This window comes from Eumetopias jubatus, unplaced genomic scaffold, assembly GCF_037043125.1.
Source record: "Eumetopias jubatus isolate StellerSeaLion01/CBP00866 unplaced genomic scaffold, mEumJub1_p1.0 scaffold_13, whole genome shotgun sequence".
Classification (NCBI taxonomy): Eukaryota; Metazoa; Chordata; class Mammalia; order Carnivora; family Otariidae; genus Eumetopias; species Eumetopias jubatus.
Genome location: NW_028274819.1, coordinates 87,665,252 through 87,682,472, shown reverse-complemented (window position 1 = coordinate 87,682,472; position 17,221 = coordinate 87,665,252). Strand labels below are relative to the sequence as shown.

Sequence of the window (17,221 nt, the reverse complement as noted above, 5' to 3'; positions counted from 1 at the left end):
AGATACCCTCCTCTGGTATCAAACTGAGGAGTCGGTATACCCACAGCAGAGGGGAGGGCGGGGCAGACACAAGGCCAGGGCTCCACCTTTGCTTCCATGGAACTTGGTGTTCTCGTCATCTGGCTAGTCAAGGGGTGTGGGCTCTATTGTGTGTGTAGGAAGATGGAAAGAAAATTGCCAGATGTTGATGAGGATTCCAAGACTACCAGAAGGAAAGAAAAATGTTACTCATTGACACAAGAAGGCTGCCAAGTTCATTTATGGATCAAACAACTGTGTCCAGGCAAAGTCTGTCACAGGCCCATGTGGAGAGGAGAGAGGGACTAGACAAGCTTTCTGAGAATTTGCGAGGTGACAGCATAAGGAGAAAATAGCGAGGTGCCATGTTGTAATGCTTAATGCTGGAGAGACTGCAGTAAACAAGACAATCTGGCTTCCAGGGATTTATAGCCCAGTGAGGAAGACAGGCAGACATCATGGAAGGCACAGGTTAGGCTGGACACTTGGACTACCCTAGGTGCTTCTCAATGAATACAGCTGGTATGTTTCAAGCAAGCTGTGTTAAGTCCAGCCAATTTAAGATAAACTTTTAATTACATTTTATTTTTTAAAAAGGAACTTCTTTATTATATATTATCAGTGTGGGTAGGTAAAAGGCATATAGAACTACAAACATGCAATTAGCAACCATTTTTTGCTTTTACCCATCATCCTTCCCATTTGAGCATTAATTATTCAGTATTTTGTCACCAGTTTTCAGAAAGTTTCTCTAGGAGGGTAAACTCATAGAGGTAATTTGAGGGAGAGGAAAGCTTTAGCAATATCTCTAGGGGCAGTTTTATATTTTTTAGTGCTTGAACTGTTTTTTACAACAGGTTTGCCATGGAAGGCTCAGAAAGTCACTAAATTCTCTGAGTCTCAGAATCTGGACTTAAAATCAGGGCAAGAGATTTATGTGGCTAAACTTTCTAATTGTGTATCTTAGTTCCGGCTGCTGTAACAAAATACCACAGACTGGTGGTTTAAACAAAAACTCTTGCTCACAGTTCTGGAGGCTGGATGTCTAAGATAAAGGTGCTGGCAGGTGGGTTTCCTTCTACAGCCTCTGCTCTTGGCTTGCAGGTGGTCATCTTCTCACTATGTGCTCACGTGACCTGTTCTTTACATGCATGAGGAAAGAGGAAGCGCTGTTGTCTTTTCTTCATTTAAGGGCACTAATCCCATCATGGGAGCACTGCCCTCCTGACCTCACCTAAATCTCAGTAGCTCCCAAAGGCCCCACCTCCTACATACCATCACACTGGGGGCTAGGGCTTCAACATACGAATTTTGGAGAGACACAACATTTAGTCTATAACATTGTGTGAATAGCTTGGGACATGGAATTTATCAAAATGTTTAATCTTAGGATTGGTGGTTATTCCGATTTCACAGGAGGGGACAATAAGGGCAGTCTTCCTCACAGAACATCAAATGTGAGTCAAGTACAAGAAATATCATGTTTAAGATTTACATGTAACCTTAAGTTACTGTCCATATTAATTTATCAAAAAGACAATTAGACTAGTGGGGCAGCCAAGCCAACCCATGAAGATTCGTAAACTGATACAGGAGAAAAATTTAAGAATGAAGAAAAGCAGTATTGGTGCTGCACACAGAAAAAAGAGAAAAGACCCAGAAATATGCAGTTTTTTGAAAAGGTTTTTTTTTGTTTTGTTTTGTTTTTTATTTACTTAGTGTTTAAGGAAAGGGTTTCAGAGGGGCGCCTGGGTGGCTCAGTTGGTTAAGCGTCTGCCTTCGGCTCAGGTCATCATCCCGGGGCCCGGGGATCAAGCCCCGTGTCGGGCTCCCTGCTCAGTGTGGAGTCTGCTTCTCCCTCTCCCTCTGCCCCTTCCCTCCACTCATGCTTTCTCTTAAATACATTTTTTAAAAAGGTGGGGTTTCAGAAATAATATAGAGAAGGAATTGAGGAATTGGAAAAAAAAAAAAGAATTGGCTTAGGCAAACTATTGGTCCAACACTGCCTGCTATCAACGAGACTAGAAGAGGAAAATTTCTATCACTTGGGAAAAATCCACAGAAACCCTAATCTTGTAAAGAATTCGGGTCATTCCACCCCAACAGTGGGCATTCTTCCATATCCAAAACCTTGCTGAAACACAAGCTCTTGCCTCAATCCTCTTCCGACTGCTAAAAGGTGCATAGCCCTGCTCTTCAAGCCTTAAGGCCACAGATGTTACTTCTGCATCCATCACAGGCACCCTTTTCTCCCCGTACCTGTCCAGGCAAACTTTCTGCCGGGTAAATGTCATTTGCCCCCCACAAGCCCCCATCTGCAAGGTAACACACCTGTACATGGGGATTACTTCTGCTTCGGCTTTCTGTCCCATCCAAACAGATCACCAAAAAAACTTTTTGGATCTTCATCCATATGCAGGATGTACAAAGCTGTCTGGAACAGGTCTGGTATTAATTAGCCAGTGCACAACACTGGAATAAGTGGTTAATCCCAAGGAGGTTTACACTGGAGACTGACCAACCTGCCCTGGGGTGGATACAGAACCAATCTTGGCTCCAGAGACTATTCCACATCATGTGTTGTGCAAATGTTCACTGGCACCAGAATGGACTTCATTCCACAGCAGATGGGATCCTTCACAGTGGACCTACTCTAAGATAATCTATGACCCAAGCACTATATTGTCTAGAGTTTCCTTCTTTTCATGAAATGCATCATTGGTTTAATTCTCAGACTGAACTTCCTCCTGCGCTCCTTTACCTGCTCTTGCCCTCTTTCAAATCATGGCCCGGGGGCTCGTTCTGGGGGCTCCACAATAGCAGGTGATTTTATCCCCCCGGGGCCAACATGTTGACCTGTAGCAAGTCCAGATATGTTCATTAGTTTTCATTCTTATGGCAGCTGCCTAGTTTTGATCTGTTGTGTTTGGGCAAAGAGTTGTAGGAAATGTGGGGGAGACAGCAAACACCTTTAAGAGCGAGGGGGAATTTCTGCTATCCTTTCTTTTCTTTAAGGTTATTCCTTTGTGTTTGAAGAATTTTGCTTGTGTAATCTTAGACATGGCTTAGATAAGCTGTTAGAGAAGGTCTGAAATAAATAATCTTAAATCTGGGACCAAAGGATTTCCAAGGTAATTTTAAAGAATTTGCATAGCAAGCAAGTCTTCATGGTAATTGCTTTCTTACAAATTTGTGTCTGGGGCAGGAAAGAGTTGAGAATATTTCCCACAGATTTTTGTTTTCTGATCCAGTAGGTAATGGTGAGGACTATAGAGTAGACAGGGTATGTTGTGTATTTTTGTGACTGGAGGATTTAAAAAATAAAATCTTCAAATCAGGACTAATTTTCTTTAAAAAGCTTACAGTTGGGCGCCTGGGTGGCTCAGTTGGTTAAGCGACTGCCTTCGGCTCAGGTCATGATCCTGGAGTCCTGGGATCGAGTCCCACATCGGGCTTCCTGCTCAGCAGGGAGTCTGCTTCTCCCTCTGACCCTCTTCCCTCTCGTGCTCTCTATCTCTCATTCTCTCTCTCTCAAATAAATAAATAAAATCTTTAAAAAAAAATAAAAAGCTTACAGTTTTAGCACCTCATGGCCCACATACTTAGACTGCAAACAGTACTGTTATAAAATGGTGTGGATTTTGGCACAGGAAATATAAAAACCAACTTCTTTCATTTGATATTTGCTGCTGAACAGATATAAGGTCAGAAAAGCAAAAATGTGCTTTCCCCTTGTCCCTCTCACACATCTTCTGCCCCCAGTAAATTCATTGAATTCATTAACATATTTTACCTTCTAAAAGCTAATAAGCATATCTCCTTTAACTAAATGAACTTCAGCATTTATTTTGTACCTACTATGCATTAGGTGTGTCTATGGGAAGGTTGAGGAACAGGCATATAATTATAATGGGAATAAAAAGGATTCTATGTTCCTTGTCCTTGAAGAATTGGCATCTCTTACTGAGGACCCCATAAAATGCACATGGATTTTGATCACATTGATAGGCAGTGTAAACTCATACAGAGGAAGAAGAGAGAATTTTGGCTGGCACAGTCAGATAAAGCTCCATGGAGACGGAGAAACTTGAACTGGCCCTGACAGAGGATGCCCATGTGTGCACAGCTGGAAGAACATGGGTCAAAGGAAAGAAGTAGGAAAGAGCAGGATGCAGGCCCCTAGATTTCTGGGAAACCATCTCATCCAACCTGACAAACCATCTCCATTAACACATTCTGTCTCCCAGCAAAAGTCCTACTGCCCACCAAGCCTACGTGACTCTCCCTGAGACACATGAAGGCTTAATGAAAGGTGCCCTCAGTATTTTTGAATTATCTGCATTTACAGGCAAACTTTTGACACAAGGACACAAAGCTGGAAAGGAACTGGCTTGCCATTCTTTGAATTTGGATTCCATGTTAGTACAGGTAAAGAATGTGAACTCCAAAAGGGCTTTTTTTTTTTCTTAGTAAGGTCAATCCTCCCTAAAGGCAAGATACGAAATGCAGATATTTTGCTAAATCTTTGTTAATCTTTCCATTGCTACTGGGGCAGGATGATTCTCAAATAAATAAAATCTTAAAAAATAAATAAATAAAAATTTAAGGATGATTCTCTAATGAGCACAGGCGAAGGGCCGATGACCTGAGCTTGAAAGTCACTAAATCCAATTCAACCCAGAATAGCGAAGTCTTGGCTTCGGCAGATATACTAGAGCCTTTCTCTGCAATCACAGACTTTCGGTTTATCTAACTTGGCCTTTTCCCTCATTGATTAACGCCAAGTGTCTAAAAGTAATTATAGCCAGCTCTCCACTGCTTGTAACAGGCTGCAACAGTGACGGGGAAGAAAAAAAGCCAAAGTATGGATTTAGATATAGGACACAGACTTAACCTTCTTAATCATTACAACACCCTAATATTAAAATTAGCTTGCATTTCCTAAACAAAACTCTGGGGACAAAGAGGCCTATTTTGAGTTGAAAGGAGTAGATAATGTCACTTCAAGAAATGTTTTCTAAGTTTGGACTTTGATACTATTATTTTTTCCCCTTTCATTTTTTTTCCCTCCCAAACTTCCACATCTCAGCAACAGGGTGCTAGTGACTTCTACTGAAGCACTTGCAGGTGAGGTTTGAAGAGTCAAGATGTGGAGAGAAACCAGTTTTTGTCATGTGGAAGAGACATCAGAAACAGGAGCTCTCGGGATTCTGTCACATGCTTGTTTGCACTTTCAAGAAAGCAGAGTTCAAATGTACTTTCGGACCAGAGACAGGTGAGAGGTGTAGGGAGGCGGCAAGAAGGCTCAGCAAGTCTGAGATAGCACAGCGTATCTGCCCAGGAGGCTATGGTGCCCACATTTTCTCCGCCACTTCAGTGCTGCCTCGGCTTCAAACCCTGTTGCTGTTGGGTCACAGCAGGCAACGGGCTCTGATGATTTTCACTTGCTTGACACATTCTTCTGGGGTTTTGTCTTTCTTTTTAAAATAAGCCAGGGACGTCCTTGTGTAAGAAATACCGGGCGAGTCAGGATACGGAAGTAAGATTCGGTAGTCTCCCCTCACTGGCTCTTTTCTGAGAAACAATTCTGTGCGAAGCAGCTGCTCTCATGCCTTAGGCCACAGAAGAGTGATGGAGGCTTGTAAGGGGAAATGCACCCTGCAGTGGTTTCATTCTCCTGCCCATAGAGCCAGTGCAAGCAGCTACTGCCCAGTGATTTCTGGCACGCTCAGTGGAAAGGAAACGGAGATGCCAAGTTAGGGAAGAGCTTGCCCAGTCGGACCTTGGGCTACAAAAGCATCATGGTTTCCTTTCCTCCCCTGGTTGGTTCCCATTCCCATCTGTATCCAGCAGGGTTGGCTAACTTTCCTTTCCTCCTCCTGGGAGAACACATATTGCTCCAGTGCAAAGGAAGACCAAGACAAACAGCAGGTTCTGAGAGGGCTGGGGAACCGGGGCTCGCCAGAGGACAGCTCAGCTGCATGGTTCCTGAAGCAAGGCATCCCCAGAAGAGCAGGAGAATGCTGCCATGGACATTTTTATAGCATAGCACTTGCTACTTTATAAAGCTTGTTCTTACAATTCACTTCTCAAAATGTTTGTAATATATTTGTCCCTTTTTCTGAGAGAGAAATGTTAAGTCCCAACGAAGCTAAGTTACCTGACCACTTCCTCACAGCTGATTAAGTGGCAGAGCTAGGGTTTCAATCAGGCTGTTATTGCTTCCAGCTCATTATACTCTATAGACGCTGAAGCCATCTCATATGTAAGAAATAATGGGAACAGACTTGAAGAAATTAAGGGGGGGATCAGAAAATGACTGAGACAGGTGTCAAATCCAAGGGCTGTTTGCATGTGCAATCAAACTCCCATGTTTCCCATAAGCAGGAACTGTGAACTTTGATGAAAAATACTCTTCAGGAAGATTCCTCAACAATTCCCCACGGTGGAGAGGGAGAACAGTGCCAGCTTCCTTAGCACACCGCCCCAGACAGGCCCCTCCCCCGGCCCTCGCCTCTCCTTCCCTGCAAGCTGTGCCTTGTAGCTCTCCACAGCTTTTATTCATTTTACATGTCTTGATTGTAGTACAATAAACAGAATCTACAATTTGCCATCTTAACTATTTTCAGTGTACAGCTCTGGAGTGTCACGTCTACTTAAACAGTTGATAAAACAGATCTCCAGAATCTGTTTTCATTTGGCAAAATTGAAACTCGGTACCCATTACATGCTCCCCATTCCCCTCTCTAATTCCCAACAACCACATTTCTACTGTTTCTGTGAGGCTGACCATGCTAGGTACTTCAGATATGTGGAATCATACAGCATTTGTCCTTCTGTGGCAACTCTGTCTTTGCACACATTGTTCATTGTTCCTCTGGACACCCTCCCCATGATTTTACTGGTTAATTCTCATGAATCTTCCAGGAGTCAATTCACATATTATCACCTCAGGCTTTCCATGGCCCTCTACTCTCAATGAAGTACCCTTCCTATACATTTAATAGTGTATCAATCACACTTGAGAGTTGTCTATGTTTTAACCCCTTGATACTCAACATGTGTTTGAAGATCTGTATTCTCACTGGCATACATCTGGGAGCTTGTCAGAAATGCAGCATACTCTTGACCACGGTCCCAGGTAAATCACATGTACACTGAAGTTTGAGAAGCCCTGTTCTAACTCCTTAAAAAGAGGCCTGCAAACAACTCATGGGCCAAATCTGGTCAGCTGCCTGCTTCTGCAAACACAATTTTGTTGGAACACAGCCACAGTCATTGCTATATGTATTGTCTATGACTGCTTTCATGCTACAATGGAAGAGCTGAGTTGCAACAGAGACCACCATATGGTCCCAAAGCCTGGAATTTTTATTCTCTGCCCCTTTACCAAAAAAGTACTAGATCATGAGCTCCTTAAAAATGAGAACATGATCTTATTTTAAGAAACACAGACCAGTATAATGGTTATTAGGCATGTAGCCTTGAGGGTAGACTGGCAAGATTTGTATCCAGGCTCTGCCATTTCTTTGCAAATGACTGTGGGCAACTCACAATCTCTCCGTGCCTTGTGTTCCTCATCTATGAAATGGGGATAGATAATTGAACCTACCTTATGGGGTTGTGTATGGGTTAAATGAGTTACTCCAGGTGAAGTGCTTCATGTGGTGCCCTCAGCAAATGTTCTCTCTTAGCCAATTCCAGGTATTTTTAGAGTACCACGGGGGATCTGTTGATGTTGTACAGATGATATAACAGACATTGTCTATTAACACCCATCCTCTGCTTCTTCCTTGCTAACATCTAATGACTTTTTTTTAGGTATCTAACTTTCCTGGAGCGTGACCTCCTCTCTGGGGGCGGAGGGGGTAAATACTATTGCAAGCCAACCAGGTAATGCCATTTTTAATGGCCGTGGATTGGCTTAGGGGTGCACAGTTCTGGCCAATGAGTCATGAGAAGAGCATTCTTGAAGGGTTTCTGGAAAAAGGTTTCCCCATTCTTTAAAAGAAAACATGGAAGAGATGATTCTGTTCTTTCATACTGTTACATATGAATGTGATGCTCCGAACTGCAGCAACCAGGTAGGCAGTCTGAGAACCGGACAAGCAAGTTTACACAAGCATGTTTACAACAGCAGAGAGGAAAGATGGGAAGAATCTGGGCCCTTTATGAGGTCAGAGTTGCTGAATCCATCTGCCCCTGGGGCTTCCCTACTCAGGTACTCATTTTATGGAAGAAAACAAAATTTCCTTCGAGTTTTCCTTCAGTCCAAAGCATCCTGACTCATATAACCATATACACATATTTTTACTCCACCCAGGACCTAACAACTGCTGGTGGGTGCTATAAGTAAAGAAAAGAGTAGCAACTGGAAATGAATGTGCTGGGTAAGGGGAAAGAAAAATCATGAACGTTCTGGGTTAGCGCAGGCCCAGTTCTTCATTGCCTTTTTTCACTTCTCAGCTGGGGGCATCTTTTCTTAATACCTGTGGCTCTCTCCCAAGTGCTGATCTCCATGGTTGCCTGTGCCTGCTACCCAAACTTGACATTTCCTTGGCGATATCCATGATTTCCCTTCTAGACAGAAGGAGGGCCTGAGGACAGCTTATGTTTTGGGGCACAGACCACAGAGGTGGCATCTCTTACACAACACGAAATATAAGGAAGTTTTCTTTGGGTTGGAAGTGTCAAAAAATTGCTCAGAATTTATAGCCACAGGGATTTTATGGTGCGTCAGCTTACGTACTGGCTCTGTGTGACATCTGAGCCCTAATAGCAGAGATTCAAAGCAAAGTAGGTGGCTAAGTACATATGAGGGTAAAGTATCGGGAGAGAAGGGTAGTGGAAATGAGCTGGCTACTCCATCTACCCTGAAGAGCATCCTGGCCCGAGCTGAAAAAGGTGAAGGATCGGCTTCAGTAGGTGAGGCTGGACTCCCTGCAGTCCCACACTCCTGCAAATACTTACTAAAGCTAGAAATGCTGAGCTCCTTGGGCCTGTGAATGTCCGGGGTGGGAGAAGCTCTGGAGCCATAAAGTTGCTGTAAAAATCATATTTTAAGGCTAGAAGGTGCCATGAGACATGATCTCATTCATCTTGTCCTTAGGCAGTAATAGCCTACCTAAAGCCTTCCAATCATAGCATAACACATTTTATGGGTAAAAGCCTCCAGAGGAGTAAAAAAAGTGTAAGACTGCACAACTTTCTCCCATAAACCACTTTGTGTGCACATCATCTACTTCAGAGTCTGAGAACCTGATGCCCATTCTAATCAGTCTAACTCCAAGTTTCCCCTCCAAATGAGGAGATCCATAATTCAGTGACAGAAGGGCACTAATAGGCAGGTGCAAAGCTAAAGGGATGAGGGGCACAAGGCAAGGGTCTCCCATGACCTCCTTAAACCTTTTCTGTCAGCTACTCACATGCATTTAATGTATAGCACTTCCCTTGTCACATTGTCCGCCTCCTTTCCTACCAACAAGTTCTCCTAATTGTTCTATTCTTCTAAGACACTACAGCCTGATATAGCACCTTTGCCTTCATCTTCCAGTGTTCTTAAAGACTAATTAGATCCTTAAAGAACAGGAAGTAAAAAGCTTTTTGTGGGTAATCAATTCCCTGCAGGCTTGCTAATATTATCTGTTCAGTTTAAAGTCCCCTGCTGGAGACTTGTGAAGAGAGAAGCCCCACAGCCCCCTGGGTTTCCTACTCTTTAGACATTCCCAGCCACGGAGCAAGGGTCTCCATTTCCTTTGGAAGCACTGGGCTGAATAAGCAATCTGCCATGTGATTCTGCTGAACGGAGACAGAGGGAAGGTCACAAAGACCAAAACTCAACTGCTCTTGGAGAGGGGTTAGGAGGAAAGCGAATAAATAAAATCTGTGATGCAACTCTCTTTCAGGAAAGGGTGTGGAGAGTGGGGGTGGATCTACCAAGAAGCTTTGGCAGTCTGCTTTGAAGTCTTCTGAACAAAAAAAGTGTAGCCACCCAGGGAAGCAGCCTTCAGTGACATCCTCCATAGGGCTGATGTGTTGGAAAATAATCAGCAAAAAGTCCCTTGAGAAATGTTTTCCTTCCTTCTTCTGGAATTGTTGGGAAACTAGACAGAACGTGGGGGGTCTGGCTTTCAAGAGTGGTCCTGAAGGAATGTGCAGTTTCCTGGTGGGAACAGAGAGCTCTAGAAAATTGTCTGCTCCTCCAAGAAATCTGGCTATCAGTTTTCACTTGGTCTATCTGCAGCTTGTGTGTTGGTGGATTAGGAACATATATGCACAGGACCAGGGTCCTGGCAAACAATCTTAGGGAGGAGGGCAAAGGAGAGGCAAAAGGGGCTCATTCTTCTACCTTATAGATTCCTTTTCCAGGATCTATCCACCAGCAACAATCCAAACACCACAAAAAAAGTATGGAAATGGATATGCATACGATTGGTACATATTTCCCCCATCATCTGTTAGGTCACCTGCTCTGTGGAGTAGAGCTGGAGGAAAACTGTGCCCCTGGGACCTCAGGTCTTCTGAACTACAGTCCAGCTGCAGAGGGCACAGGTTCCTGACTGGTCGCGGGGTCGCAGAGCAACTCTCCTTTCCCAGCCTTCAAAGAATGGATGAATAACCTATGGCTAAGGGGAGACACCCATTCTCTTGGGGTTGCCTGGGGTATCTGAGGCAGAGGCGGTTACGGTAGACTCCTCAACAGAGGCACTGAGATCCAAGAATTCCAGGATGATGTCCCAAAGGCAGTAAATCAAGTGCCTGAAACAAATGGATAAAACAACTTAGAGGAGGGTCTGGCTTAGTCAATAGACACCAGATCCTGTTTATGACATTTATTTTCCCTTCCCCTCCTTGCCCATTACTGATATCCTTAGTGAACTCTAAATTTCAATAGCCAGATGAAGGCTCTGCCATGAAATAAAAGTTTGGTGACTAAAGGTTATGACCCCAATAAAGGTGGAAATAGAACTTGAGACTAGATTTTAGGAAATTCCACATTTAAATAGCTACCTTAGCATATCAGCACTGTCCTGAAGAACTGTGAGGGAGGGAAAAATCCCTGTGATATCAACTTACTAAGAATTTTCAGAGCTTCTGACTATGGCTGTTTCTCATAATTAATTATCACAGATCCACAGGTGACCTTACAGGCAATGAAGTAAAAGCCAGCACTCTTGGGTAGTGATAGTTAATAGATACAGTCTGCTTTGGGACAGGGTTTGAGAAAGGACTGGAAGTCCTGAATACTTTTCAGAAGCATTGTATCCTAAGGTACCAGCCAGGGAAATACCTACCTCTTCTGGATTATTCTAGCGGTGTTCACTCAGTATTTTCAGTCCTTTTATCAGAGCTCAACCTCATTATCTAGTCTCCTTCCTGTTAAGCAAAGACAGTTCCTGATTCTAACACTAAATCAGCTTTGCTGTCAGGCCTTGAACGTTGAGCTGAAAATCATTATCCAGCCTGTGGTATACAGGCCAGGTATACACGGTGGTATACGGTGTTCACAGGGGCTGGCAGATGTTGAAAGAACTGTTAAGCGCACTGAATAAGCCTGGAGGGTGACAGGACGTTTTCAGTAGCTCACATGGGGGCCTGCATCGAGTTCTTCCACATGCAAACGGTGGCTGGCCCAACACTGGCTCACTGCTGCATGACAACCTGCTCAGAAGCAGGCAGTGTGGGTTTTCCTTAGTGTGTGCGCACCTGGACATCACACTCTGCAGTGAGGGCCCAGGGCAGAGAAAGACTGCAGTTCCATTCGTCTCAGTGTGGGCTGCTCACTTAGAAACCGTGGACACCTCTGAGACCAGAGATGGCTCAGCTGTGGAGATGCTGCGTACATGCCTTTCAGCCTACCTGTTGATGAGGGGTTGCCGTAGTGACTCCAAAACTAGACTCCAGCTCAGCCGGCATCTGTTCACCCCAAGGATTTCTACCACAATATCTGAAGAGGAGAAAACGGATGTGGTTGCAGTGTTACCACTGAAGCCTTAGATTCTAAGGAGATTATCTTGTGATATCTGCTATCTTTATCCAAACTGGGTATTTCTGGCAAACTTCTGAACCACAAAGCCAAACCAAAACAGGGAACAGCTACGAAAAATGTTTCTTAAGTGTTTAAGTAAGAATGGACCTAAAGAAATAATTCTGTAACCTGTCACTGCAGGTACATCTGTTGTAACAGTTTAGGGTGGAGAACAGGGGTTGATAAGAGTATACAAGGAACTAGAGGGTATTATGCTAGGTGAAATAAATCAATCAGAAAAAAACAATTATCATATGATCTCACTCATATGTAGAATTTAAGAAACTAAACAGAGGAGCATAGGGAAAGGGAGGGAAAAACAAAAGACGAAATTAGAGACTCTTAATCACAGGAAACAAACTGAGAGTTGCTGGGGGTGGGGGGATGGGGGGGATGGGGCAACTGGCTGATGGGCATTAAGGAGGGCACGGGATATAATGAGCACTGGGTGTTCTATGCAACTGATGACTCACTGAATTCCACCTTTGAAACTAATAATACACTATATGTTAATTAATTGAATTTAAATAAAAAAATAAATACAATAGAAAACAAAGAGTATATAACATTGTCCTAAGAGCTAACAGTTCACTACTGTACCCTCATTACTACAGCACAGCCACAGGTAACAAACTGCCTTCCCTACCTTCTAAAAATGTATAGAAAGTAAAGAAAAAAAAAATCCTCTTCAGAGTTTGTTTTTATCTACTGCTAAGGATGATATACCTTATTCAATGACCCCAATTTATCAAGGCTGAACTTCTGTGGGACATATCATTTTCTTCCCTGGTCCAAATACCATGAGTTGGCAGAGAACCTGAAATCTTCATCTGGTGGGAAGAGTTCTGAGACCTGCCTCTGTGGTGTAGGCAGAGCTGTTATTACCCCAAGTATCTGCAGGATCCTCACCTACTATTTATGGTGTGGTCATAGTGATCCTTTCCATTCCCTCAGCATCACTTGAATAAGGGGTAAAGAATCACAGCTCTGATCATTTACCTATTAGCCTGAGAAATGGTGGGCTGACAGGTTTTTGAGCCCAGGTTTTTGAGGGGTGTGGGGTAATGGTGGCAAAGCAGGATGGGAAAGGAATAATTATCAGTATAACCAATCTCACTGTCCAATTACCTGGCAAGATTCCCATCAGGCTCTGCAAGGCCTGTTTTTCAGCAGCCACTTTCTGCTCCTGGGTCCTCACAGGCCGTGGACACTTCGGTAAAATACCACCAGGCCAGATGGACTCCTGAAGAAGTCGGAGGTACTGCACCCAGCGCTGTGGACATGTTAGATTAGCCACCTGCACCTCTAGCCACCTGTGGTGGAAGAGAGGAGAAAGGTCAGATAAATCTGAAGGCAAGACTGTGGCAAGGCAGGTGAGCAATCAAAACAGGGCAAAGCAAAGGGAGTGCCAACTCTCACGAGTGACATCAAGCCAATTCAACAACTTGGGACCAGAGAATTTGAAGATGAGTAATAATAATAATTTGTTATTTACTGTCTACTAGGAGCTCCATGTTGTATCAGGGGTTTCACAGAACAGAGCACTAGAAGGGCCCCCGTCTCTGGGTGGGACTGGAGCTTGCCAACTATCCGCTGGTGGGAAGCACTGTCCTCTCAGCAATGTGCACCCACAGCCTTCACAGTTAAGGGTTTGGTGATTTTACACAAATCCTTCTGCTTTGCCACCCTGTCCATATCCAGCTGCTCTTCACGTCCCCATGAGCTGTTCTGAGAGTGCCCTTCATCTGTCCTTTGCTCATAAAAGTCCTCTCACTGACAAGGCCCTCTTCTTTCCAGTAGAAGTCTGCCATTCTCGCAAGACCTGTTGAGCCGCACCTCCTCCACAAAGTTCTTCTTGATCATTCCAGCCAGAAGCACTCCTCTTTCTCCCCTCAGACCTCCTCTGGCACTTAGTTCTATTGCACAGGTTTGGAACTCATATTTGACTTTGGAATATAAATTATTTCCTCATATATTTACCGCTCTACTTTTCCAACTAAATTATAAGCATCACAAGAATTCTAGGTCTTACACTTTTAAAGTTTTCCACAGTGCCTCGGTGCTCAAGAAATGTTTGTTGACTGACTAGCAATTGTTCTTATTATAATGAAAATTTCCTCCTTTATCTCACATTCAAAAAATGAGGCAGTAACTCTGAGGGGGCAAACATACCAAATCTGCAGTTCATGCAAGGCATTTTCACTCTCATTCTTTATTTGTTCCTGCATGTTTTCAGAGCGATACAGTTACTAGCTGAGGTTCAAGGCTGCCCAGGCCTCCTTAGTACATAGCAGGGCTGAGACTGGCAGGGCTCTGCCTACAACGAACGGACCATCAACCACATCTACTCTGTTTGGTACTGCACCACATGGCAGCCCATGCCATTGCTCCTATACCCGAGTTACTTGTCGCCCATCCAAGAGCAGAGGGGGCTGCCAAGGCAAACTTTATTTAACCTCCACTCTGCCAGACAGTCTGCATTCCTCTCAAGCTAGGCATTCCAGCTTGGGGGCTGCAATCCCCCAAGCTGAGGGCTCACAAATGATTCTAAGAATAGGAAGTCTGAAAGGTAATGGCAGGGCAGGAATGGCAGACACCGATGGAGATCAAGAGCGGCACAAAGCTGCTCTTGCCCAAAATAGCCATCACGATCGTATTTGTTATTATTAGGGCTGCATCTCCTTTTTATAGGGCTTTTCATTCAGCGAGCCTAAGACGCCTGATGAAAGGGATCCAGTAGCAAGAATTTCTGTTCCTGTTTATAGAAGAGGGTCAGCAAAGGGAGGTGGATGTGATGCCCTCATCAGATTCTCTGCAGGGGATCAAGTGACCCAACTCTCGTTCTTCATCTCGAGCCACAAATGCTTGTGTGACTTCTGCTAAGGTGAATGATGTGTACCAGGGTCTCATCTGAGTGACTGGAGGGAGGGGGTGAACACCTGAAAGCCAAAATCTTGAACTCCTCTGAAAAGTCAGGAGAATCTTACACCCGAGACCTTCAGCTGGAATCAGTTCTAGCTCAGTTTCTCATTCGCATTTCTACATAAGCCAGTGTGCCCTGATTCTTGTCCTCTGGGACCACTGACGCCTGTGACCCCACTCTTCAGAGGCACCTCAGCATCCACTCAATCCTTCTCAGAGCAGAACAGTCACCAGAAAATCTGGGTACCTCAGTCATCTTCTGGGCATGTCTTAGGAGGAGACTGACCACTGTGAACTACTGTTAATTCACGGGATAGGAATAGGCCCCCGTGCTGCATCGCGCCAAGGATGTCCTCTTTGTTGCCTTCCATCATGACTCGGTGACTCAAGCACACCAGCTGGGTGCAAAACAAATTTTAGCATGTGGCAAAATATGAATGTATAAATGTATACAAATCTACAGGACAACAGCTTATTAAACTCTAAAATGGGAATGTTGGGAAGAAGAACCAAAGTAGAGAAAGTAAAAATAAGCCCTTTGATGATGAGGGTGACTCTGAGTCAAGTCAAGTTGTGGGCGTTAAGCAGAACTGACAGAGAGAACTCAAGTCTCCAAGTAAATGTCAGCTGCTGATCAAGAAACTGTCAAGCACTATAAATCCTGAGGCACAGAACTGATCAACAGAAGGCCCTAGAAGAGTACGTCCCAGAAATGTAAGGAACATAAGAAACCTAAGAAAATATAAGACTTGTGTAAACTGGCGGAAATGAAACAAACTGCATGTCTAAAAAGAGGCACATAATGTAGAAAGTGGCTCCTACCCACGAGGTGCTGTGGTTTCTGTTACCCTTACTCTTCTCTATACCCCAAAGGTGAAAGACGCCAATCACACACGCTGGTACCATGCAGATTTAAACATTCACCCTCTTCAGGATTCTCCTCTTGCCCAGGTTCCTCCCACCCTTCCTCCTCCACGAACACAGAGGCTTTCCCTGGACATCTGGGGTGAGGCAGGTTTCATTTCCTATCCCCAGGCAGCCTGTGGAAAAGAGGCAGGGCAGCAGTTCTTGCTCACAGAACTTCTGAGGTATGCTATCTCGTCACAAATGATGAGCATCCCAAAGCAGAAGGAAAAAATGATACAGCCCAAACCAAGAAAACGACCAGGGCCAACTACTTCCACCACTCAAACTGCCCTGCCCCTCAGACAAAGTAGAAAGAATCTGTGAGCTTTAGAACAATTTCCAAGACATGTTTTGTTATTCCACAAAATGCCTTTTTTAAGTTGTAAATGGCCAGATTCGGGGCTCCCATATTATTTGCCTTGCCTAACACCTAGCATAGAACCAACAACTGATGACAAGGAAGAGGGCAGGGATTTCTTCATCCAATGAGCTCTTCTCCCCCTTCCATCCCCATTTTCCCTTCCTCTTCTTCTATCTTCCTTCTCCAGAGTGGAGCTCCACACATCCCACCACAGTGCTTCATCTAGCTTTACTAACTCCCTTCATCCTGCTCAGTTCACTGAAATTGGGTTAGAGTAGAGAAGGCGAAGAGATTAACACTGGAAAATTAAAAAAGAGACTGATGCCTTAGCTTCTTATTAGTTCCCTTCATCTCTCTATTCCACATGTTGTCTTTCTATTCTTAACCTACAAGTGGAAAAGTTAAAAAGAAATCTGTGTCCCTATAGCTCTCTTGAAGCAAAAGGAATGGAATGCATGTGTCTGAAGTCCAACGTACCACAGGCGCTTTGCCACTATCCGTTTCTGGAATCTGTTGGTACTGCTTACTATTATATGCTCACAGAAATCTAAAGTTTCAAGGTGGACACAAACACACACATATCCCTTGGTTTATTTATAAGAATTCATTTACCAAATACAAATGTTATTGTTTATGTAATTCAAGACTCATGAGGTAAATACGCTAAAATAAATATGGTAGAGAATAGCCACAAATAGCATTGGTCTTATTTTCTACTACTATTCCAGTTCTGATAGTTGATTCAGAGCTATCTCCTTCTACCATCCTACCTTTTTTCCCCATTAGAAGAAGAAGGAAAAAAGCCAAACCAGGTCTGTTCTGTTAGGCTGTCTCTGAAGATTCAGGGCACATGGAAGCCTTACCAGTGGGCCCAGAAATAGCCAATCAAATGAGAAAAAAGCAACAACAGATTGACACTGAGATATCCAAGAGCTTCTCTTGATGCCAGGCATGGAAGGAGGGAGGACGTGGAGATCAGGGCTTTC

At 44.0% G+C, this 17,221-nt stretch overlaps 1 protein-coding gene across 3 annotated transcripts in view; it reads right to left on the bottom strand.

The window, feature by feature from the left end:
• Nucleotides 1-243: 243 nt before the first annotated feature.
• The window catches only part of SNX19 (sorting nexin 19), a 50,622-nt gene continuing 33,644 nt past the window's right edge, over nucleotides 244-17,221 (bottom strand). Inside the window, exons 9-11 of one of the 3 annotated variants that reach the window (XM_028120807.2) lie at nucleotides 13,175-13,359; nucleotides 11,878-11,965; nucleotides 244-10,776 (exon numbers count right to left, since the gene is read on the bottom strand). In XM_028120807.2, coding sequence (XP_027976608.1) covers nucleotides 10,644-10,776; nucleotides 11,878-11,965; nucleotides 13,175-13,359 — 406 coding nt within the window. In that variant the 3' untranslated portion in view covers nucleotides 244-10,643. Of the gene's footprint in view, nucleotides 10,777-11,877; nucleotides 11,966-13,174; nucleotides 13,360-17,221 lie in introns of those variants that run through there. The other 2 variants (XM_088018097.1, XM_028120809.2) reach the window with 2 other exon arrangements.